The 25,297-nt window shown below is 42.9% G+C and overlaps 1 protein-coding gene across 3 annotated transcripts in view; it reads right to left on the bottom strand.

The window, feature by feature from the left end:
• Positions 1 to 474: 474 nt before the first annotated feature.
• The window catches only part of NPSR1 (neuropeptide S receptor 1), a 72,255-nt gene continuing 47,432 nt past the window's right edge, over positions 475 to 25,297 (bottom strand). Inside the window, exons 1-9 of one of the 3 annotated variants that reach the window (XM_080975968.1) lie at positions 22,112 to 23,006; positions 19,952 to 20,910; positions 19,084 to 19,187; positions 18,099 to 18,192; positions 15,314 to 15,515; positions 10,933 to 11,009; positions 8,274 to 8,363; positions 3,056 to 3,236; positions 475 to 1,634 (exon numbers count right to left, since the gene is read on the bottom strand). In XM_080975968.1, the coding sequence (XP_080832094.1) occupies positions 1,547 to 1,634; positions 3,056 to 3,236; positions 8,274 to 8,363; positions 10,933 to 11,009; positions 15,314 to 15,515; positions 18,099 to 18,192; positions 19,084 to 19,187; positions 19,952 to 20,009 (894 nt within the window). In that variant the 5' untranslated portion in view covers positions 20,010 to 20,910; positions 22,112 to 23,006 and the 3' untranslated portion in view covers positions 475 to 1,546. Of the gene's footprint in view, positions 1,635 to 3,055; positions 3,237 to 8,273; positions 8,364 to 10,932; positions 11,010 to 15,313; positions 15,516 to 18,098; positions 18,193 to 19,083; positions 19,188 to 19,951; positions 20,911 to 22,111; positions 23,007 to 25,297 lie in introns of those variants that run through there. The other 2 variants (XM_080975967.1, XM_080975966.1) reach the window with 2 other exon arrangements.

The following is a 25,297-nucleotide window of genomic DNA, read 5'->3' as shown; positions in this document are numbered from 1 at the left end:
ATTATTATTAGGCTCCATCTCAAAGCAGCTGTCTGGATGTATAACTGATTCCTTTGTTATTCCTTTGTTTTGGATTATACCTTTCTGCTGGAGTCAGGAATTGCAACAAATCCCATTTTTTTTTCTGTGACTGCCAAGGGAGGGGCATGGCTTAATTTAAATGCCATGTTCTTGCTGGGCTTAGGGGCTAGCAATTTGTGACTTGCCTGGATTGCTTTGGTTCTCTTCCTGACAGCTAACTCTAGATGAATCTTCATCCTCCACCACCTGTGACCCACTTTACTGTAATGGGGAGAAGATCAGCAGCCTTCCCTATTTTGGAAGCTTTCCGGTGATCTGATCAGATGATCAGCAGATAAGATTCATTTATTTGTCATCAGACCACCGCAAGAAACAAAAGTTTGACAATAGGAAAGTAACACCAATAGAAGTTAACCCAGACCCAAAGACAACCAAAACCAAACTTCAAATCTCGAGTTTCCTGGGCAGAGAACAGGCCCTTCATTTAACAAATAGTAAAATAAAAGATTAAGATGAAAGGAATTTACACAAATCTGAATAGAATTATGCAAAACCTAAATGAAGAGGAGCAGGAAGCAAACTTAAAAATCTGAATCTCCCAGACAAGAGACACATCATTCTCTCCTTTCACAGGTTACCTCTGGGTATAGGGTATAGGGTATAGGACGGTATATAAATTCAATTATTATTATTATTAGAAAGAAAGAAAGAAAGAAAGAAAGAAAGAAAGAAAGAAAGAAAGAAATGTTACAACAGATGGAAAACTTGCAATCTTCACAGTGGCATATTTATCTTGTCCACTCAGTAGGTAAACCTCTCCCATCACTGCGTAAGAATTGTTTCAGATGTTCTTCTCTCAGCGCATTATACAATGGGCAGGGTTTTCTGGTGAAGCATATATAGGAACACAGGAAGCATGCTTTATATGGTGTCAGTCCCTTGGTCTATCTAGTTCCATATTCTCAACACTGACTGGCAGTGGGTCTCCAAGGTTTCAGAGAGGGAACAATCTCAACACAACCAAGAGATGTTGGGGGTTGAATCTGAGTCCTTTTGCCTGTAAAATAAATGTGCTCCCACTGAGCCACAGCAATCCAAATAGGGCAGCAGGGATAAAGTATCTTGACGTGCGCTGGGAATGCTCTTTTCTCGGAAAGGAGAGAAAAGGCTATTCCTGCTCTTCAGCCATCAAAGGGTCTTGATGATTTAGGTGACAGTATTGTGTAAAAACGAGCTGTGTGGTACCATGAAGAAATTTGGCACCGCCTTTTTCAAGATAAAATATTCCCATGTGGAGAAAAGCCATTTACACTGAAACATACTGCTCAGTGGATACAGCTTTGAAAAGCAAGGACTGACTGCAAATGTGGAACAAACCATGGCAGTTCTGCTTGGCCATCAGGGTATACAAGGAATGATTTTTGCTCCTCATTCCTCCCTCCTTAAATAATAGATTTCCGAAAAAGGGTGAGGCTTCTATTTCACCCCTCAGACTCAACGTGGCCTTTATAGTCACATATCAACTCTAAATATATTCCGGCTTGGATACCGCCTGCATCTCTTGCCCTTCTGTTCTTTCTCTGAAAGTCCCCAAATTTCCTGATTTTCTTCGCCTAGAGAACAAAGTAATAACAACAATAATTGAAAAATTGAAATGAATTCACAGTATAAGGGTGGTGCATACGCGCTCCTTTTTAATCTGCTAATTTATATGTCTAGACTGGGGGTGGCTAACCCTGGTCCAAGGGCCTGATCCTCTCCCGCTTGCTAATATTTTGGCCCCCCAGTGATAGTGGTGGCCAAAAGAGAGAATAAACATAGCACTGTGTGAGTGTGGAGAGGTTTAAACCACTCCACCCAACTTAGCAGCTGCTCTTGCCCCCTTGAATTCTGCAGTATGTCACTGATGCAATGATTGCAACAAATCTAATGAATCTAATGTAAAAAGAGAGTCAGGTTTAGGAGAGGATGAATTCAAACATGAATAAGAATTCATTCCCAGGAGGTCCAAATGCAGTATAAAAGGGATGTCTCCTGAATGGTTACAGCATGGGCCATGTGTACGGCATATGAGCCAAGTAGTTTTAAAGAAAGTCCAACAGAGGTCTAAGCATGCCAATATCAAATACCTGTGTTAAAGCAATGCCATGAGCAAAATTACAGAAGGGGTGTTGGAGGAATTGGACCTGGAGGAAGGGGTTAATTTTCTTCACGAGCACAGATCACCCCATGTATGAGACAAGATAACAGGTGCAAGGCCTGTCAAACCAGTTGCTATGGCAACAGCCCAGTGCCGCCTATATAAGTGATTGAGGTAAGTCAGCTCAGGATGCCGGGGTCTTGTGCTGTGTGTTGAGAAGTGAGTCAGAGTCGGTGTTACATCTTGAATTGTTGAAGCCTCAGAAATACTTTGTACTTGTGTAAATACATATCTGCAAAGCCTACAAGCTGTATGTATATATCAATGTCTGGAAATGTATTACTGAAGCCTTATCTTCTGCAGCAGTAAACTATTTTGGACCTTAACCTGCCTCTGTGTGTGACGGGAACTGAGGGCAACTTCTGTTATGGGGGTATCTCACAACACTGTAAACTGGACCATCTATCCATCATTCCACTTGATTAGGTGTTCTCTGTAATGTTTTCCCAATTTTAATACATCAGTGTGTCTGGAGGGGCATTCTTGCACTATTGCACAGAGAAAGCAGGACATTTGTGGTATGGAAAGTTGCAGGCTTCTAGCAGGAAATTGTAGGCAACATACTAATTGGAAATGAAGCAGTATGTCTGCCCTGAGGCTTTTGCAGCCGCAAACAGTATTGAAAGCAAGATCACATTTAACTTCCCTTAATACCATTATGAGCACAAATCATAAATGCAGAATAAGGAGGACTTCAGGATACAGGGGTAGCTGTATCTTCTAAAGTCTTCTGTTATAGTCCTATTACTCACCTGGTGAGCGCAATGTGTAACCAGGCAACTTTTTGCCCATATAAATCCCATTAAGGGGTGGGGGACCCAAGAAGTCTAATACCTGAAAGCATCGCAAAGAGTGTTGCTGAAAACACAGTATATGATGGGATTGATGGCACTGTTTAAAGATGGCAAATTCTGAATAATCACTGCGGCATAGAAGCGTTCTTTGGTTTCCGGGAGGACGCTGAAGTTGTCCAGAATGTCAAAGAGAAAGTAAGGACTCCAGCAGAGTACAAAAGCTGCAAGAAATCAAGGAAATGGTTTGAAAAGTGTTCCGTTTTAATGGGGAAAGTAGCACTAGGAGATCTGGGCAAAATTGGCTTGTCTACTCTCACAAGTGTTCTGTTTTTCTCACTAAAAAGGGGGAATTGCTTTGAAATCTGGTAAACTTTTGCATGCCTATGTAGAACCAACCTGTTGAGTTCCTGCAACACCTGCTGAAATCCCATCTATTAAAGTGCAGGATCCCCATCTGTCCTGGGTCAATGGGATTCAGCTGCAAATATACAAAGCTTTAAAAAAAAAAAATGTAACAACTTATTTTAATGGATGGCCATCATTAAATACTGAAAGGACTTTGCTTTCTAAGCTGCGAACCTCAAAGGTATTCCTACATCTGCCTCTGGCTTTCAAAGAAGGGAACTAAGTGTTTCTCTTTGCATAATCCTTTTGTTGCAAGTTCCCTGAGGTTCATCGGCAAAGGATCAAGAATACTGGCACAGACTTATTTGCACATCCCATCTGCAAAGAAGAAAATGCGTGGCACACCCTCCTCCTGTTATATCAGTTTGCCTGTCCCTCTGGACTAATCCAGACAAACAAAACACTGAGCGACAGCAATATAATCACATTAAACACAGATGTGTAGCCAATTAAATCATTATCAAATGCCAAGGAGCGCTTTCTCCTGCGTCCCCTTGCATTAACAGCCAGCCTAATTGAATCAATATAAATTCCAGCACCTAAGCCGGGGATTCTTCAGTTTTGCATTTGATAGCATCTCCAGAAAATGCATATTTAAGTTTGAATAAGAAAAAAGGAAGCCTAATCGCTTGGCTGATGGAGGTCACTCCTTCTGTATGCTTGCAGACAGGCAGATTAAAAAAAAGAAAAGCTTATAATGGAAATCAAAGAGCCTAATGTTTGCAGTGTATAGTTTGCATAAAAAAACCTCTGAGGTTCAATACTTTGCATCTCAAGGCAGGGCTGGGAAAGACTCCTCAAGAACTCAGTGGCAGATTCACACCGTAAAGTTAAAGCACATTCAATGCACATTTAAAGCACATGGCATCCTCCAAAGTATACTGGGAATTGTAATCTAAACGGCCTCAGCCCAGTATACCTGAAGGAGCGTCTCCACCCCCATCGTTCTGCCCAGATACTGAGGTCCACCTCCAAGGGCCTTCTGGCGGTTCTCTTACTGCGAGAAGTGAGGTTACAGGGAACAAGGCAGAGGGCCTTCTCGGTGGTGGCACCTGCCCTGTGGAGCGCCCTCCCACCAGATGTCAAAGAAATAAACAACTATCTGACTTTTAGAAAACATCTGAAGGACATCCTGTTTAGGGAACTTTTTAATATTTGATGTTTTATCGTGTTTTTAATATTCTGTTGGCAGCCTCCCAGAGTGGCTGGGGAAACCCAACCAGATGGGCAGGGCATAAATAATAAATTGTTGTTGTTTTGTTGTTGTTATTTTCGCCCCCACAGAACTCCACTTCCAAGCACACTTTACAAACTACAGTCCTCAGGATTCTTTAGGGCAGGTTTCCCAAACTTAGGTCTCTGGCTGTTGTTGGACTACAACTCCCATCATCCCTGACCACTGGTCCTGCTACCTAGGGATGATGGGAGTTGTGATCCAATAACAAATGGGGACCCAAGTTTGGGAAACCCTGGGAAGCCATGTGCTGATCTGCTCCCAGGGTGTCTTGGCAAGTTAGGGCAAATACTGAGCTAGATCTTAACCGTGGGTGCCCAGATATTGCTAGACTACAACTCCCATCATTCCTAGTGAGCAAGACCAGTGGTCAGGGTTGGTGGGAGTTGCAGTTCAGCAATATCTGGGGACCCACAGGTTGAGAAAGGCTGATTTAGATGGACCAGCAGCCTGACCTAGGACAAGACAGGAGTGGCAAATCAATGACCCTTTAAAAGTTGCCACACTCCAACTCTAAGTAGTTCTGGGCTGCCCTGGGCAAGATAAAGCAACTAACAAATGTAATAAAGAAAAATAATAGATAATAAACAGGGGTGATGGAAGTCGTGGTCTAGCAATATCTGGCGGCATAAAGGATCCCACCCAACTTTCTAGGTCTCTATCCTGGTTCTTATCATGAGCTATTGCTTCTTTGAAATTGTGTGGGGCTGCTTCTTTAAAGCAACTGTTAAAATCAGTTTTTTCTTTACTGCTGTTGTTGTTAAAAACTGATTTTGAGATAACTTGCTTTGGTTGCTTTTGTGAATTTGTGTAACCCACTGAAAGGGGACACAGGAAAGTTTGAAATAATTCAATAACAGGTATGAAGCACAGGGACATACCAAGAATGGCAAAAAATACTTGGCAAAAAATCAAAAAATCTACTTTGTTGCTATATAGGTGGTTCTAAAGCTTGTAGAGATTTCAGGGACTTGGAAAACCACGGGGGGAAATGACCCTACTCTACAGAGAAATAAGCACTCATTTAATATTTCATGGGGGTGGGAGGGAGGCAGAACAGAGTAGGTAGAACAGGACTTGACTGTGTTGATGATAAAGGCAATCTGTGACTGTGTTGCCATGGAGGGAGGCTTTAATTGCCGCAGAAGCGATCTCAGCCATATCCGCTGGGTGAGTCAATCTTTACTGCAGCACACCAGGCTAAACAAAACAGAATCCAAAATGCTACTTCAACCTATCTCAGAAAAGGGTCAGCGGCAATGACTGCATCTTTGCAACTTTCACATTTCTGTCTTGTCACAATTTAAGTGGAGAAGGACCCCTGCACAGAAGATATGAAACCAGTAGATATACAGTGGTACCTCAGGTTAAGTACTTAATTCGTTCCGGAGGTCTGTACTTAACCTGAAACTGTTCTTAACCTGAAGCACCACTTTAGCTAATGGGGCCTCCTGCTGCCGCCGTGCCGCCAGAACACGATTTCTGTTCTCATCCTGAAGCAAAGTTCTTAACCTGAAGCACTATTTCTGGGTTAGCGGAGTCTGTAACTTGAAGCGTATGTAACCTGAAGCGTATGTAACCCGAGGTACCACTGTAGTAGTCAAAGAGAGATCATCAGGGGGTATGGGCTGGGTGTCCATCAAGATGCGGATGATACCCAGCTCTACCTCTCTTTCAAATCAAAACCAGTGAAGGCGGTGACGGTCCTGTGTGAGTGTCTGGAGGCGGTTGGAGGATGGATGGCGGCTAACAGATTGAGGTTGAATCCTGACAAGACAGAAGTACTGTTCTTGGGGGACATGGGGCAGGCTGGTGTGGAGGACTCCCTGATCCCGAATGGGGTAACTGTGCCCCTGAAGGACCAGGTGTGCAGCCTGGGAGCCACCAAGACCATATAACACCGGTCCTGAAAGATTTTCATTGGCTCCCAGTACGTTTCTGAGCACAATTCAAAGTGTTGGTGCTGACCTTTAAAGCCCTAAACGGCCTCGGACCAGTATACCTGAAGGAGCGTCTCCACCCCCATCGTTCTGCCTGGACACTGAGGTCCAGCGCCAAGGGCCTTCTGGCGGTTCCCTCACTGCAAGAAGCAAAGCTACAGGGAACCAGACAGAGGGCCTTCTCGGTAGTGGCGCCTGCCCTGTGGAATGCCCTCCAAGCAAATGTCAAGGCAATAAACAACTATTTTACTTTTAAAAGACAACTGAAGGCGGCCCTGTTTAGGGAAGTTTTTAATGTCTGATGCTGTATTGTTTTTAATATTTGGTGGAAGTCACCCAGAGTGGTTGGGGAAACCCAGCCAGATGGGCAGGGTATAAATGAATTATTATTGTTGTTGTTGTTGTTGTTTCATACTACAGTGGTACCTCGGGATGCAAAAAGGATCCGTTCCGGAGCTCCGTTCGCATCCTGAATGGAACGTAAGACGCGGCGGTATGTCTGCAGGTCACATTTTGCCGCTTCTGCGCATGCATGTGACGTCATTTTGAGCGTCTGCGCATACGCGAGTGGCGAATCCCGGAAATAATGCCCTCCATTACTTCCAGGTTGCCACAGAGCGCAACCCAAAAGCGCTCAACCTGAAGCACATTCAACCTGAGGTATGACTATACAGGTGGGGAATTGAGTATTTTTGAGAAAGCCACAATACATTAAATAATAAAAAAAGCATCAGCATTCACTCATGCAATCCCTTTCCTGCAGTTTGAACAATTACAGCCCAGGAATAGTTTTCTCACTTTATCTGCTGCTTGTGTAAACGAACTAGGCATGTAAGAAGGGTCTGCTGGAACAGGCCAATGGCCCAGCGTCCTGTACGCACAGTCTGACTGCACATCCCTCCCTTGCTCTCGTTCCTATTGGCACTGCAATCCGCATTGAATTAAACTACAGTTTCTTGTTCAGTCTAAGACAGGGAAATGTCACTTTACAAACAAGATCTCAAATCAGAATCAAACTGTGGTTTCAGATCCTGGTTGGTAAACTGGCATTAAATCACAGTTTTCTTATTCTGCAAGTAAAGAGCTGGCCCAAGCGTGTGCGTGTGCGTGTGCGTGTGTGTGTGTGTGTGTGTGTGTGTGTGTGTGTGTTGCATGCAGGCTTGGTGGTTTTATTAAACCAGGAACGTTACAGCGAAACCAGTCCATTATCCACTCCGCTCGTCATAGCAGATATAATACTTGGGAAAAGGTCAGCACACAATAGCTTTTTAATAGCATCTCATAATTGAATCTTGAAGAAACCTCAGTTACTAAGCAAGCTAATGCTACTTTGTCTTATGGTTAGGCTTGTCTGTAAAGTTTTATTTTGGTGCAGAGACTGGGGCTTCTCAGCGACGGAAAACCTGGTTTACTGTCTTTAAAAATAAGAAAAGAAAACAGTATACATTCTTGCTTGAGTAAAAATGTGGCTTATCAAAGGCTGAGGCAGTCAGAAGAAGCTGCTCTTGCTGTGGCAGCAGAAGCGAAAGAAGTGAAATGGATGGAATGGATCTGAGACAAAACCATGGGGGCAGATATCCACTCCAACTCTCTGGAACCTTCCACGGAGCCATTTTTTAAAAAATGAAGTCTTTCACTGGTCACTGATGTCTAATTAATTGGCATATGTCGTCACTTACCAAGAATTATTACCACACTGTACTTGATAGCTTTGATTTTAGCCTTTGATATGAGTCCCCGATGGGTGTAGCTAGCGCAGAATTTGCCATCTGCAAAGAGAAGAGAAGGGAAAAATAAATTTAAGAAATGCATAGCCAAGACTGAAATATGTCACCTAAAATTTTTAGGCTGACCAATCTTGAGCAATTTTGCAATACATATACCATCTATAATATCATCTAACCTATCAATTTGTCCCATTATTTATTGATTCTTTATCTGAATTCTTACGCAACGCACAGTCACCTAGCCTATCACAAGGACCTCAGTTATGCTGAAGCATCTTAAAAACAACACAACACACACAACACAACACAATCTTTTGAGATTTTTTTATCATAGATGTGGCTATATGCTTTTTAAAAAGTGTAAACAGCTATCTGATGTGGCTTTCAACAAGTTGCGAAGACATCTCCCTTAGCTACCAGCTGTGAGGTAAAATAATCTCCTCGGTCCATCCTGCTGCAGAACATCTAACATAATAGTGTGCCGTGCCAAATTTCTGAGGTTTGATTTTCAAAGCAGAGCTGTAAATTGGGGAGATTTTAAACTGTTTGCTGCCACCACCACTCTCACAATTTTGATGCCAGTTCCCAGCCTTCCAACTCCCAATTTACTGTTCCTGCCTTATTTTTTATTTTATTTTTTGCAGGGGGAGAGAGATGTTAGAGATATAGATTTTTTAAATTGTTCATAGCCAATGACCATATGCTAGAGATAGGCAAGCAGTCTTGTGCCCACCCTGAAAAGCATATTAAACCTGAACACTTGGAAAGTTTTAATGAAGCTCTCTGAGTGTTCAGCTTAACACTTCCTTTGGCTGGTAGCCCATTCTACTCCCACAAGGGCTAAAAAAGCTCACCTTGAGGAAGAGAGACAAGGTAGCAGCTTGCGGAGGGCTCCAGTAATGACGGAAGAGGCCTGTTAATGCCTCCCCTCTGAAAAATGATGTTATGGGCATAATTTTCTGCTGAGGAATAATTGGGTATTAGAAATTCTCCATATGGCTTTCATAAGCAGAATCTTTGCTAAGAGCCTCGCTGTAGGTCTACTTCCAGTTTTGTTCCCCAACTTAGATGAAGCATTCTTCATGATCTGTGGTTGTCTATTCCCCATAGCTGGGTCAACATTGGCCTTTAGGATCTGATAACATTGGATAATATGATCCAAAGGTCTTTTCCATCCTTACAATTCTATGATCCTAAGAAATTGTGGCAATTTCGAGAGGGGTAGCTGTGGTGTCCTTTAAGATGCCACAGAACTTCTTGTTGTTTTTGATGCAATTCTACGTTACTTGGTAGCTCAAAGATTTCATCTGCGAAGCCTGCCAAAACTGAAACTTTTGAATTTAAAATTTCACACTCAAAACGGAAATTCCTCCAGAATCTTTTCAATCAACTGGCAAAAATGGAAGAAACCACAGTCAGTCAGATATTTGGGGATATTCTGCTATTACTGATCAGCTTAATCTTGGTCAATATTTCCATCCATGATGAATTTAGAAGGATTTCTGTTTTTTTATATATATAATATTTATTAAAGTTTCGAGATATTACAAAAATAAGAGAAAAAAGTAATAAAAAAGGAAAAAAGAAACAAAAATGAAAATACAAAGTAAAAACAGTTAAAAACAAATCAGTCTTTCCATATCTTATCTTTCACCTATTAACAATCCATTTTTACATATTCCTTTCTAACATTGCTACTAAAAGCCACTTAACTTCAATCCAACATCATTCTAACATTCATTAATTTTGCAGTGTTTCTGTAAATAGTTTTTAAATTTCTTCCAATCTTCTTCCACCGACTCTTCTCCCTGGTCTCGGATTCTGCCAGTCATTTCCACCAGTTCCATATAGTCCATCACCTTCGTCTGCCATTCTTCCAGAGTGGGTAAATCTTGTGTCTTCCAGTGTTTTGCGATAAGTATTCTTGCTGCTGTTGTGGCATACATAAAGAAAGTTCTATCCTTCTTTAACACCAATTGGCCAACCATGCCCAGGAGAAAGGCCTCTGGTTTCTTCAGAGAATTTAGAAGGATTTCTGGAAATTCTTAGTTTAAACTTTGAACAGAGCACAGCTTTGCATGAGATAACTTGTGGAAACCAAAGAAAAATAAAACTCTAGAAAAGCTAATTGTGAATTCATTAGAATGTATTAACACAATGTTTCTTTTCCTGTCACTAAAGCAGTAATTAAGGTAACAGTACACTTGGCTCAGTTTTTCCCCTTTCCTTTTCCTTTGAATATTTACAATGTTTATTTGATTAATTAGTGTTTCAGAAGAAAGAGTCTTGATTTTTCCCTTGTTTACATTAATCTATTTCAACCACTGTTGATGGATTTTAGGTCCTCAGTTAGGAATTAGTGTGTATTTTTCATGGGTTATGCTCAGGTTATTAGGATAAGACTTCACTCATTATTACTTCCAGGTAAAATGACTGGGGTCCAGCCAACCTGGTGAGCACATGTTTAAATGCTTTTGGCAATTTAGCCTATGGCAGCTCATGGAGATTTGATCTACAGTGGGCTTTTTAATGATCTGTGGCAATTGCATACCCACTGTCTTTCAATGTCATTAGTTTCAATGCTTGGGCGTGATTGCCCCAATTTACTTACCTGAGCAGTTGGAAACAATGACAGCATGAGCTTTGCTCTTAACCCATATTGTTCGGATCACAATGAAGTAAATAACGCTACAGTTGGGGAAAGAACAGAAAACAAACAAGTTAGCGATTCTTTAGGATGGGATAATTCTAAGTGTCTCATCATCCTAGTGATATAATTAAAAAAAAAAACCCTTCTCATTTTCCCTTATGGGGGTACCCAAGAGCCCATATAGAGTCCTTTTGTAGGTCCTCTATCGGTAGGAGAAAATAACAGAGGCCAACCAAGCAAAGCAGCTAGTAAGCCTGATCTTTATTAACTGTTGCAACAGGGTGCTCCCCCACACGCAGGAGAGAGGAGAAAGACCCCGAGCCATGCATACAAGCCCTTATATAGACATTTTAAATTGGCCGCCTTGGAGTCCAAGACCACCCCCAGAAACATCATACATACATCACAGAAGGGGTGTAGCCCAAGATCACCCCCCCGATACATCATATCTACATCACAGAAAAGATGGTCTACAACAGAAATCTGAGTGCATTGTTTTTACCCTGTCTGCCAGGTTACCTGTTAATGGTCACTTAACTGGATTACCTGGGGAGCCTGGCCATTCTTTTGTAATGATAATACTTTTAATGATACTGGAAGTGGCGTTAAGGTTAAACTTCTGCAGAACTTCATGGCTTATATCAAAACTCACATTGTGTCAGCTACAAGCATACGCACACTGGCAAACTAGTGTTATAAGAATTTTTAGGTCTCTCTCTCTCTCTCTCTCTCTCTCTCTATATATATATATGTAGTGTTCATAAATGTACCAAGCAAAGGTAAGGTAAAGGGACCCCTGACGATTAGGTCCAGTCATGGACAACTCTGGGGTTGCGGTGCTCATCTCACTTCATGTGGCCAGCATGACTAAGCCACTTCTGGCGAACCAAAGCAGCGCACGGAAATGCCGTTTACCTTCTCACTGGAGCGGTACCTATTTATATACTTGCACTGGCATGCTTTCGAACTGCTAGGTTGGCAGGAGCAGGGATCGAGCAACGGGAGCTCACCCCGTCACGGGGATTCGAACTGCCGACCTTTGATCAGCAAGTCCTAGGCTCTGTGGTTTAACCCACAGCGCCACCCGTGTCCCACACAAGCTACAGGGTAAAAAAACTTGGTGCTTGTCTATGCAGGGCTGCTAGCTTGCAAGCAGGAGAACAGGCAGTGCGACCTGTCACATTTCACCTCCTGAGGCAAAACAGAAAGGTGACAGCCTGTGTGCGCATGCCATGTGCCTCTCACCTGCTCTTGCAGCCCCCCATCAAAGCCTTGCTTACTGGGATGCCATGACTTCTGGGTTCTGGTGAGATCTCACAAGAGCCCCATGAGATTGTGCAAGGCTCTTGTGAGATCATACCAGAACCTGGAAACCTCGGCAGACGCTTCTCCCCACTCCTCTGACAGCAAGCGGGAGATGCCCATGAAGGTTCCCTTGGATTCTGCCGCCTGAGGCAGCTACCTCAGTCGGCCTCATGGGCAGCTGGGCCCTGAGAATGTCTTCTATATACCCAGGTAAGGCAGGAGGTGAGGCAGCTGTGACCTATTCCTATTCTAGTCCACTTCCTAGTCCTATTCCTATTCTAGTCCACCTATTCCTATTCTAGTCCACATGTTCCTATTCATAGAATCATAGAATCATAGAGTTGGAAGAGACCACAAGGGCCATCGAGTCCAACCCCCTGCCAAGCAGGAAACACCATCAGAGCACTCCTGACATTTGGTTGTCAAGCCTCTGCTTAAAGACCTCCAAAGAAGGAGACTCCACCACACTCCTTGGCAGCAAATTCCACTGTCAAACAGCTCTTACTGTCAGGAAGTTCTTCCTAATGTTTAGGAAGTCTAATGTTTAGGAATTCTAGTCCACTTCTCCTCCCCTGCCTGTGGTGCAAAGTATCAGCTTCTGAGCGACCTGCTTGAAATATTCATGTGGATAGTCCAGGCCTGAAAACCATAAGCATAAATGATTTTTTGCTTTAATATTTCTGTTCCGCTTTTCCAACAACAAACGTTGAGCTCAAAGCAGCCCGCAAGCATCACAAAAGCACTGAAATCCGCAAACATTACAATCACTATACTATCAAACAAACACAACACAATGACATATAAATAAAGTAAACGACAGCAAATTCATCAAAATGGTTAATACAATTCAATGAAGTATTAGCTAAGAAGAAAAGAAGTTTCCATGATGGCAAAGATATTAATACCCACACTTCTGAAGCTGGTGTGTCACCAAATTTAATGATCTTGGCTCCAGCCAGGAACCGCATAATTAAACCAAATGTCACAAAGGGAGAGATACCTAGATCCATCCAAGTGCCTGTTTGATGCAAGAATGATGCTCATCCCGTAAACTCAAGATTCTGTTGTTGTTGTATGCAGCTTTGATAACTATGAAGCTGAAAAGGAGCATATGTGTGGAAATTAATGAATGGCGCTAGAGAGGCAACCAAACATTCAGTTCTGTAACTTTATTTCATCGGCCTGCCCTTGCCTTCTGCACATTCTGCCAGATAGGTATGGCCAAAGTGGAAGACACTGGCCTTCTTTGAGGTATAAATGGCAGATCAGCATCTTCAGCAAACCAACATACCAAGTTACTTGAAGGAAAAGAGAATGCAAAGAAAGTAAGGCAGAAAGAGAGTGGGCTTGTAATTTGGCAACCCTACCCAAGAAAGCTACTTGTTATTCATTTTCAATTCCTACGATGGTATGATTGTTCCAGATAAATAAAGCCATCTGAGGCCTCTGGATCTCTCTTCAGAAGACATCTGTGAGTTATTCTTTTCACAGTATAAGAAAATTACAGAGGTTTTTGAATAATAAGGATAAGGAAGATGAAGCATTTATAAATTACTTTTTGAGTGTTCGGCAACTCACATAGATTATTGAGTAATCTTTGCAACAAATTTCAAAGGGACAGCCATGTGCTGTAGGCGTGTGTGTGTGTGTGTGTGTGTGTGAATGAAACTGACACCTTCATAATGTACACAAATCTGCACAGAATAGTTTTGTGCCTGCTTCATGTGTGGCAGCTTTCCTCCTATCCCAGTGCTAAAAAACAGGCATCTAAGTCTGGATTAAATATTAAAACATAGGGTGATATTCAGTAAGTTTTATTCAAAATAGACTTAATGAAGTGAATGGATTGATCTATCTTAGTCATGCCCATTCGTTTTAATGGGTCTACTTTGAGTAAAGGTTGAATACTACTGATAGGAAGTGACAATTTGCACCTGGTCATAGGATTCTCTACTATGGTGAGGTGTTTCGTATTTCTCTTTCAATTATAGAGATTATAATTTTACTATCATATAATACCATATGCATATATCATTCCAATTTTATGCTAACCTCTGGCTTCTTTTAGCCTCCTTTTTGGTATACAGCAACAGGTCCCAGTTCAGTACATTTCTTACACTGAAAAATCGATTTCACAAAACCTCCCGCCTTAGGAAAGTACATAAGCATAAATTCATGTGCAAACAAGTGATCAAATCCTATTAAGCTTACTGGACACCCATGAGCAAGATTTAATACCAGAGATCTATAAACACCTGTGCTCAAACTTCCGGGAATATGACACCACTTGAATATATCGGTTTTATGTATTGTGACGCAAGAGATGATTGTACTTTGTATTTCTTTGCATTCTCTGCCTTTTCAGATATATTCAAATGCAAAAGATACTGATTTGCCCTTCACAGGAGGCTGTTTTCCACTTTGAAATTACATTGCTTGTAGGATGTGGCAGAAGTAGCTTTCAGAACAGAATGTATGGTTGTCTCCTTTGGTTTAGTTTCATAAATACACTGCTTTTCAGCTTTATAGCTCTTAAAGCTGCACGAAACAAGATAAAAATGGTCTTGAACAGTGATGCATGTGGTTCCCAGGTCTGGATCATGGACATGTTTGTTTCAAGTGACTCTTCTGACAAGTCTCTCTTACCAGAGCCTTAATTACTCTTCACTAATGTGTTTGCCATTCTAATGATAATTTTCGTTGAGTCCCTGTAATGGCTTCAGATAAAGCAAAATATGAAAAGGAACCAAGTCCACACACCTAAAGACCTATGCAGACATTTAATTCCTCCCTCTTTTGCTGTTCCAGTTGCTTTTTACAAGTTGGAGGGTGATGCCCCAAAACATATGTATCCAAGGGAGTTCCCCATGTGTTTCAGAACCTCAATTTCCCCCATTTATTTCAATGGAGGAAACCAATATGTGCCCTTCTTCCTTTGCGTAACTACGCAGATTAGTGCCCTCCATTGAAATGAAGGTGGAATCTCACCTGGACGTGTGAGATAAGTGTGTGTGAATGCTTAGTACAAGATCCTTACCTGATAATAATCAGAGGAATGAAATAAACCAGGAAGGCAACTGTGGTCATGTAGGGAATCCAGTAGGAGTCATCCGGCCAGGCAGCCCAGCACTGCACTTCGCCATTGGATAATTGCCGCTTCCCGAATATAATCAGCGTTGGAATTGAAAACAGGAAGGCAAGGCCCCAGGCAACTACAATGAGGATTTTTGCTTGCCTTTCTGCTCGAGAAATAAGAACAAGGTATTAAATTACATGTGCAGCTTATTCAAAGAACAGACCTGGATATTGAGGAAAATTTAGAGGGGTGAATGAGAGGCAATAGAGTTCCTTACCCACAGTGTGGGGAGAAACTTAGCTGGTCGCATTCTGTGAAATATGAATCTGTGTTCTGTTTTAGGATTAAAATAATTAGGGATGGTTTATCAAATACATTACCATACGGATAACTGGGAGCTCTGCCAAACACTGTAGTCGGGAAAAAGCTTGCTGCAAGGTGTTTTTGAGATTTCAGACAAAGAATGGCCAGCACAACAGCTGGGATTCATTCAATTCCAGGGAGCTCCAGAAACAGCAAAACCCAAACAAGCATGGTCACCACTCCGTGGCAGAACTTCACTAGGCTCCATGTACAAAAGATCCCTGGTAATCCCAATTAACATGATTTCAGGGAAGCAGGAGAGATCTCTGCCCAGCCTTATCATCAGCACATGGTATTCTCAGGCAATCTTGGGTCCCAAGAGCCGCCAAAATGCCAGGGCCGGACCTGGAATAACCTCTATGTTTTCTAGCTATAGGGATTTTCTTCTTTTTTAAAGTGATAAATAAAAAAATGCTTCCATTTGAACTGTAGCAATTTTACAAAGGAACTACTACATGATTTTGCTGGGTTTGTGGCTCATTCTCTCACCCTACTTTTAACAATGTGCACATTGCAAAGGCATGGCTATTTTCCGGGTACAACAAGGTTTAGGAACGCAAGTGGGGGAAGCAGATGGCCCTCAATTAGCTCAATGAATGATCTCAGTGAATGGGGTTTGTTTGTTTTTATTCCAGCAGGCATTTCAACTGAATTCTGAATTTCATAGCTAAGTTTCTGCACGTTGCTTAGAGATGACAGTGATTAACTGGTATATAAATGGTTGAAACAAACAAACAAATGTTATTTAAAAACCTACTTCCATCCACCACTGCCTGCAATTCCAGTGTTCTGCAGAACACAAACTCCCCAATTATGATTCCTTTAATGCAATGTATAGTATTGTTATAAGGTTTGTGGGGCCTGGAGTCCCCTTCTAATTCCAGAGTGCCAACAGAGGGGGATTTAGGGCATGGAGCCTGGGTAGCACCGGCCTGCAACTATGATGCAGAATGGAAGGCGAGAGGAAGGGGCACCAAATATTGGCATCTCACAGGGCACCCCTGAAATTTGAGACCCCCAAGGTCACCCACTGGTGCCAGACATTGAATTTAGCATGTTAAAATACAAGTCAGGAGCTAGCTTGGTGAGTCTTTGGCTGGGACAAAGGGAGCGGCTCTGTGCCAGAGGGCAAATGGTCCCTCGTTGGAGAAAGACAAAAGGAGAATATTGGGATGGAGTTTTTGCAGTGATGTGAGAACTGGTAATATTCAGCAAAATGGAGAGAGGGTGAGAGGCATGTTTTGAAGCATGTTTGATTTCTGCATGAATCCTGGGCTGCGGCTATGTGAAAATCAAGACCTTTTTGGGGTGGCAATGTTCTGAACCCCTCAATTGCAGGCTCGGGTTATATATATATATGTGCGTAAATAAACCATATATCATAAAGACACCACAGTCTCTGCTCAGCCTCATTTCCCCAAAGGAAACACAGAACTTTATGAGTAAAGCATGCCTGGAACCCCTGGGGTCTCACGCTGCTGTGAAGATTGGAGTGGTGCGTAACAGTCTCATTCATGTGCCATTATCACATTGTGATTCCTCCACACCAAAAGTAAAGAGGGGAGAGCTGTGTGTGTTAGCCCGAGCTCCTTGGCTGAAGGGCAGAGTAAAAATCAACTTGGCAAGTACATAAACATGATTGGATGCCACAACACAGTCAATAATATGGTGCCACAATCACAAGAATGTTCACATTCTTTAGGATAATGTGATGTGGGGGATGCTGTTTTCATCAGCAGTCAATGTTCAGAATAACATTAAGTCCTGCCCTAAATGTTTCTCTGCAGAGCATTTTTTCCAGATTTAAAAACCACTCTGTTAGTTGTCTTCCTGATAGCAAACCTTCCACTCTCCTGCAAAGTTCCGGTTGCAGTTTTTTACTGACACTGGCAAAAATCATTTCCCTACACAGACAGATTTTTACTTTATTTTAAACTAATACTATGAAGCATTTCACTGGTATAAATGGAAGTCCCACAACATTTTAAACGACATGATTTAAGTTTCAGGGGCTCAAACCAATTAAATTTTTTGAATTCCCCACTGAATTTCCACCAGGCATAGTTTTCAAATATTTTATCATTTTATTAACTTTTGGGTGCCTAATGGCCCTTTCTCACCAGAGTAAGAAAAAAGGAAGATATTCATTAAGTCAGATATCTGACATGATTGCAATAATGGTTGTAAAATGCCAAAGGCCAACACCACAGATATTTGAAAAATGGCAAGGGAGTCTAAGAACAGGAATTAATAAATGAGTCTATTGCATTATTCATAGCAGTAAAATATTTGCTCTGAAAATGAAGTTGTTGCACAAAGTGTGTGTGTGTGTGTGTGTGTGTGTGTGTGTGTGTGTAACATGGGAGTGGGATAAATCTCTTACCTCCTTGGAAGAATTTCATTGGATACACAATGGCATGATATCGGTCTATGCTTAGTGAGACCAGGACATAGGTTGAAGCATACAAAAGTACAACCTAGAGCAGAAAGAAAGAAGTGACCATTTATTGGAGGGAAATGGGTCATCAGAGCATTGGCTCAATTCCATTTTGGTGTTAGGCCTGGGCATGGCACTGAAGCTGCCATGATTGTATGGCTTGGGAGAAAGATGGCAGAGGGGGACCCTGCCCAATTCTCAGGGGCTGTTGTGACTGTTGAGCATGGTATCCTTCTCAAGCATCTCAAGGGGGTGAGGGTTGGCAGGACTGTGTTTCATTTATTCCCTTCCTATCTCCATGGCCATTTCCAGAAAGTAGTCATAGGGTGCCCTGCCCCATGATGTCCTCCAGGGTTCTATCAACTTGTCCCTGATGATATTTAACATCTATATGAAACCTCTGGGAGATTTAGAGTGAAGTGTCGTCAATATTCAGATAGAACCCAGCTCTATCTCTCTGTCCACACGGATCAGGAGAAGCAGTCAAGGTGTTAGATCAGTGGTTGGTGGTGGTGATGGGTTGGATGTGGGGCAAGAAACTGAAGCTGAATCCTGAAAAAACAAATGTGTTATGGGTTTTGGGTTCTTGTGTCTGGGAGGCGGAGAGGCAGCCTGATCTGAATGAGATTTCACTCCCCTAGAAGGAGCAGGTCTACATCTCCACCATAACTGAAGGCACAGGTGGACTCAGTGACTGTGTGTGCCTATTTTCAGCTCCTTCTGGTTCACCAGCAAGGCCCGGTTGGGACAAAGATGACTTGGCTATTGTGTAACAAAACTGATACGTAGAATAAAATTTTTTTTCTACTTTCATGCAACCACCTTCTTGGAAACAGAGTGATTTCTGCCCCGCCCCCCGCCCTAGGCAAATTGTTAAGCTAAGGAATAAGTACGTCAGGAAACTCAGAGAGACATTTATCTATTCTCCTACCTGCAGATAGCGAACAATTCGGCAGACGAGATCAGGGGCCATGAAATCTCCAGTGAAGCGCCAAATTATATCAGTCATTATATTTATAAGGCCTGTAAAACAATCTATTAAAAACACAAAAAGGCACAGTTAGAAAGGAAGGAAAAAAGCAGCTGCTACAATGCCATTATCGTCTTCAATCCTACTCCCACCTGCTGTGATTGTGGAGATCAGTGTGTGGTAGCTGCCATGGGATAAAATAAGTGCTCAGATTTAATAAGTACTTTTCCATACAGCATTCAGAAAAAAGTTGCATAGGCAGTAAAACCTGGCTTAGTTACAGTGGTGAGAGATCCTAAATGACTGGTATAGGAACTCAAGAGAAGCTGGTAAGAGTCAGGTGGTCCGAACTGGCTCAGCTCAGACCTCCACACATGTGTTGAGCTTGTCAGGTAGACTCGGGGAACAATGTCTTGATTACCTAGCCCCTCCCAAGGTGAGCTAAGTCTGGCAGAAGAGTATCTATGGTATTAACCCTTTCATGTTTGTTATATGAGGTTGGTTATCCCAGACTTACAAAGCACCTTCAGATCTGACCACTCTATGAAGCCAAGTTAGAGGTGGACGCGGTGGGGATGTACACCTCTAACACACATACAGCTTCTGTCATAGAATCGAAGATTTGGAAGGGACCCTGAGGATCATCTAGTCCAACCCTCTGCAGTGCAGGAATATGCAGCTGTCCCATACAGGGATTGAACCTGCAACCTTGACATTATCAGCACGATGCTCTAACCAACTGACCTGAGTTATAACACCTGACAGGTCTCCTGAAAACAAGGCTTAGACTCTAAAGTTCAGGAAAAACTTGAGCACCTGGAAACCTTACCTGGGCTTGTAGCTGAGAAACAGTCCTTGTGGCCGTTTCCGTTCCACTTAAAGTTCATTGATTTTCAGTCAGGATCTAATGTTCACCCACTTTTGCCTCTGGCCCCATGCCCCACTGACATGTGTCCCTCAAAAGAAAATACAGCCCTCAGGTTAGAAAAGGTTCCATGTCCTAAATCTAGAGTGTCCTCTGGGAATACAAAAGCACACTGGGAGTTTTAAAACAAAGATGCTCTTACACCAGAGGCTGAATTGGGAGAGGATGTTGGGCTACTTTTGGAAAGGGGCTTCATAAACTCTACCATACGTTGTTCATTTCTGGAGTGCAGCTGCGTAAATTGCCGCTCGGACCTCAACTTCTGGAGCTTCCCCTGCACCAAATCCCTAACGGCTGCCAGGCTGGCTCTCCGTGAAACACAGGGATTGTAGGAGATTTAAAACAAGAGTTAAAGAGAGAGTGTGAGCTGTGTGCCACTCTGCAGATTTGGCACAGATAGATAAATCATAGGTGTGATGCTGTTGTGTTTGAATTGTGTTCAATTGATGCCAGAATAGAACTGTCCTCGCTTCTGAGGAAAGAATATGTTCACATCCACACGCAGTTGTTTGGGCCAGCTTTGATTTCTAATCTTTCGTTGCCAAACCAAAGTGTCAAAACTAACAGAAACTGCAGGAGCCACAGTGTTCATTTTGAAGAATGCAATTGTAATAAGGGACGTCAGTTGAATTCAGTGACCTTTAATATGAAGGATAGCTGATCAGTTGATTGCTAACCTGTTAGACAAAATGTACCTGTTTGACGTGTGATGGCGGCGGGGAGCTGTTATTTGCTTTCCACATTACAAAACATCTCATGTTAATGCCACAAAGGTTTTTAGGTGTTTACAACTTTCTTTCAAGTAATTTATAAATTTGCTCCAGCTATGTTGTTCCACGTGATGGAAAACTTCAACACAGCCTCTGGAAGAAGGGGTTTGGGGAAGACACGTCAGGAAGGAGTGCAAGTTGCAGGCAGCATGGCCACCTTGAACCAATACACCTCTCTTGCGAAGCGTGGCCAGGTCTGGGCACACATCTGACCTGTGCCTTTCTTCAAGGCAGGGAAGCAGATCCAACACCCCTCCCCACCTAGTAGAAACAATTAATGATGGGAGGGGTGACTGAGTTTATTCCAGACTACATGGCTTGCAGGGTTTTATAATATTTATAAAAGTACAACAACAATATGCATTATAATCTTTGCTCTAGTATTACAGAGCTGGTGGAGCTAATTTGAGGCTGTGGGTGGCAGTGTGGGTTAAACCACAGAGCCTAGGACTTGCCAATCAGATGGTTGGCGGTTCGAATCCCCGCAACGGGGTGAGCTCCCGTTGCTTGGTCCCTGCTCCTGCCCACCTAGCAGTTTGAAAGCACAAAGTGCAAGTAGATAAATAGGTACCACTCCAGCGGGAAGGTAAACGGTGTTTCAGTGTGCTGCTCTGGTTCTCCAGAAACGGCTTAGTCATGCTGGCCACATGACCCGGAAGCTGTATGCCGGCTCCCTCAGCCAATAAAGCGAGATGAGCGCCGCAACCCCAGAGTCGGTCACGACTGGACCTAATGGTCAGGGGTCCCTTTACCTTTACTTTACACACCGTACATTAAAAGCATTATCGCTTCTCCCCTGTAAGAATCCTGGGAACTGTAGATTACCCTTCAACCGCATAGCTACAATTTGTAGCACCCTTTACAAACTGCAATTCCCAGGATTCTTTGGGAGAAATGTGCTTTTAATGCCTGTTTTTCCTGCAGCAGACATGCTCAGCTACCCCTCTGGTAGCTCAATCCCACATAAAGCTGTGACGGCCACCAACTTGGATGCAGGAAAGGCTATCAATGGCCACTAGGCACGATGGCTATGTCTACCTCCACAGTCAGTGGCAGTAACGTTTGTGAATAGTAGTTGCTGGAAGATGCAGGAAGGGAATACAGAATGCTCTTGTTTCCACAGGCCTCTGTGAGAACAGGATGCTGGACTAGACAGGCCAATGTGGCCTCATCCGGCAGGCACTTCTTATGTCCTTCCGTGGTTCAAGGGTAGAGATTGTGAGAAGGCATCTTCCAAAGCAATCCCACCCAGCAAATAGCTTTGGAGCCTTCTTGCCTCTAGCCTAGCCCTCACCCTTTTTCCTGTTCTCGCTGGAGTCTTCTTTTGCTTGCCACGCTTGCGGGCTCTCTTCCGGCCAACGCTGCCAATGACAGATCTTAAAAACTTGGGGTTGGTGAGATTCGGCAATCGCAGCACCTTGCGCCTGCTGGACCTCCTGAGCGGAGCAGGTTGTGTCTTGCTCCTCGTGAAGCAGGGTGAAATATGAGGAGTGTTGCAAGCCGGTGCAGAGGCAGAAGGTCTGTCCAAAATGGTAGAGCACGGCTTCTCTGTCAGGGGCTTCTTCCTAACCCAGTGGAACGCCAGTATCACACACCTCTTAGATGGGTTGGACATGCTGAAGAAGGTGCTGGAGGCCCAAAGACCAGGGTGACTTCAAAGCGGAGGACACAGCAGGCAGTTCCCTATCAATGGTGCCAAATCCAAGCAAATGTTAACTCCAGTCCTGTTAAATCGATCCAGCAATTATGAACGTTAAGTAAGGGATTAATTCCTCAGGCAGTATGAAAAGACTTTCTGTGGCTTTTTAATAGATGGGAGCCCCCAACTACTGCCACTGTTGACGGCCTGTTGCCCCTTCACTCTGCTTGAATGGGTTATGTCACAATGGTTCCTTCATCAGGTGTTTGTGAGCATGAAAATGCTGTTGGGAGTTTCAGCAATGAAGGCTCAGGCATAACATACTGTTTGAAAGTCTGAACATTTCCTCTTTTTTTATTTAACAAAATTTATATACCACTTTTATAATTTATATACAAATTATTAGGAGAGCAAGTGAAAAATATACTGTAGTTTATTCACTTATAGGCTAGTTTACATACTTTATTCCTTCTTATACTTCTATCCCACCTTTCCTCCACAGAGCATACACACTTCAGCCTCCACCTTCTCCATTTTATCCTGACAGCAATATTGTCAACTAGGGCCATAGCTCAGTGGCAGAACAACTGCTTAGCATGCAGAAGGCATCAGGTTCGGTCCCCAGCATCTCCTGGTGGGACTGGGAGCGCTCCCTCTGCGCTTTGGAGGCTTCACGTTGCTATTGCTAAAGCCAAGGAGCCTGAATTCGCTCCATAGGATGCACACACATTTCACCTTAATTTTGGAGGGGGAAAAGTGCGTCCTATAGAGTGAAAAATACAGTAAATGCTATTTATTTATTTATTTATTTATTTATTGTATATAAGTTCCCAAAAGCTCTTTTTTTTTTTTTTTTGCACCCCTACCACATGTGGTACATCATGCCCTCTACCTCCTTACACCTCCAGCATAAGTTTGAGTTAATTCTGTACATTTTGGACAGCTTGCTGGGGGTGATGTACCACCTGTATAACATTTTCATAAAATTTTCTTTTATAGTGAAGCAGGCCGTGATTTCAATTCCCTTCTCCATAAATTTCCCCATCCCTTCATTTGTATATTGTAATCGAAATCCTTCGCCCCCTTAACCTTTACCGATTTTACCTCTGTAGGAGTTGTATTAAGCCCCATCTCCCCGTACTGTTTTCCCAACCCAAAACTCCCTCCCTCTATTCCCACACTGGAGAAAAGAATAAGAAAAGCACTTGTATCGCGCAACCTTTTTACGACTATTAGAGTAAATCCATTACAGAAGCAGGAAGAGGCACTTAGGAATCTGACATAGGATTACACTGATGTCTGGACCTACTTAATGGTTGAAGTTCAAACTATTGCCATAGTAACTCCAGTAAGTAAGTGATATTACTCATAAGGCACATGAGATTGGGCACTGGTGATTATTAAGAAAAAAGGTCAATGGGAACTTGAGTATTAAGTCCGAAAGCACTGGAGTGGATACAATATTGCTCATGTAGGTTGTTTTGATCCACAAGTCATATGGTGTTGTCCTTGTTTCTGTAATCATGCACATTATATATATATATATATATATATATATATATCTATCTATCTATCTATCCATATTTTTATAATTTTTATTTGGAAATATGAAACAGAGAATGAGACACAAATATAACCAGCTGACATTAATAACATCCCATCAAGTCTAGTGTTAAACATATACAGTAGACCAAAAGGCAAACTAAGGCCTGGGGGCTGGATCCGGCCCAATCACCTTCTAAATCTGGCCTGTGGACGGTCCGGGAATCAGTGTGTGTTTACACAAGTAGAATGTGTGCTTTTATTTAAAATGCATCTCTGGGTTATTTGTGGGCCATAGGAATTAGTTCATTTTTTTTTCTTTTCAAAATATCATCCGGCCCCCCACAAGGTCTGAGGGACAGTGGACCGGCCCCCTGCTGAAAAAATTTGCTGACTCCTGATATAGACTCATATAAGCAATCCATATCTCAAAATAGATATCTAAATGAGATTGACCATTATAAGCCACGCATATGAATGTAGAAAAGGCAGTGATGTCTTCTGATCAATGAATAGTAGGTGGTGGGTACAGTGGTACCTCGGGTTACAGATGCTTCAGGTTACAGACTCCGCTAACCCAGAAATAGTACCTCAGGTTAAGAACTTTGCTTCAGGATGAGAACAGAAATCGTGCGGCAGCAGCGCAGCAGCAGCAGCAGCAGCGGGAGGCCCCATTAGCTAAAGTGGTACCTCTGGTTAACAGCAGTTTCAGGTTAAGAATGGACCTCCGGAACGAATTAAGTTCCTAACCTGAGGTACCACTGTATTTGGTAGAACACGGATCCAACAGTTTGACTTCACCCCCAAAGGCGAACTCCTTCATTGTCTCCTGAGACAGACGGATGCCAACCATATCAGGTATTAGGTAGAACATGGGTAACTGCATTCACTTTCCAGACTGGCGATCCTTCCCACATGGTAAAGGAGCAGGCACTCACTCCTCTCATAATTTGTTGTTGTTGTTGTTTAGTCGTTTAGTCGTGTCCAACTCTTTGTGACCCCCTGGACCAGAGCATACCAGGCACTCCTGTCTTCCACTGCCTCCCACAGTTTGGTCAAACTCATGCTGGTAGCTTCGAGAACACTGTCCAACCATCTTGTCCTCTGTCGTCCCCTTCTCCTTGTGCCCTCAATCTTTCCCAACATCAGGATCTTTTCCAGGGAGTCTTCTCTTCTCATGAGGTGGCCAAAGTATTGGAGCCTCGGCTTCAGGATCTGTTCTTCCAGTGAGCACTCAGGTCTGATTTCCTTAAGAATGGATAGGTTTTATCTTCTTGCAGTCCATGGGACTCTCAAGAG

This window comes from Podarcis pityusensis (assembly GCF_964106645.2).
Source record: "Podarcis pityusensis genome assembly, chromosome: 12".
NCBI classification, from domain to species: domain Eukaryota; kingdom Metazoa; phylum Chordata; class Lepidosauria; order Squamata; family Lacertidae; genus Podarcis; species Podarcis pityusensis.
The sequence above is the reverse complement of the archived record's forward strand: the minus strand, read 5'-3'. Positions and strand labels throughout refer to the sequence as shown.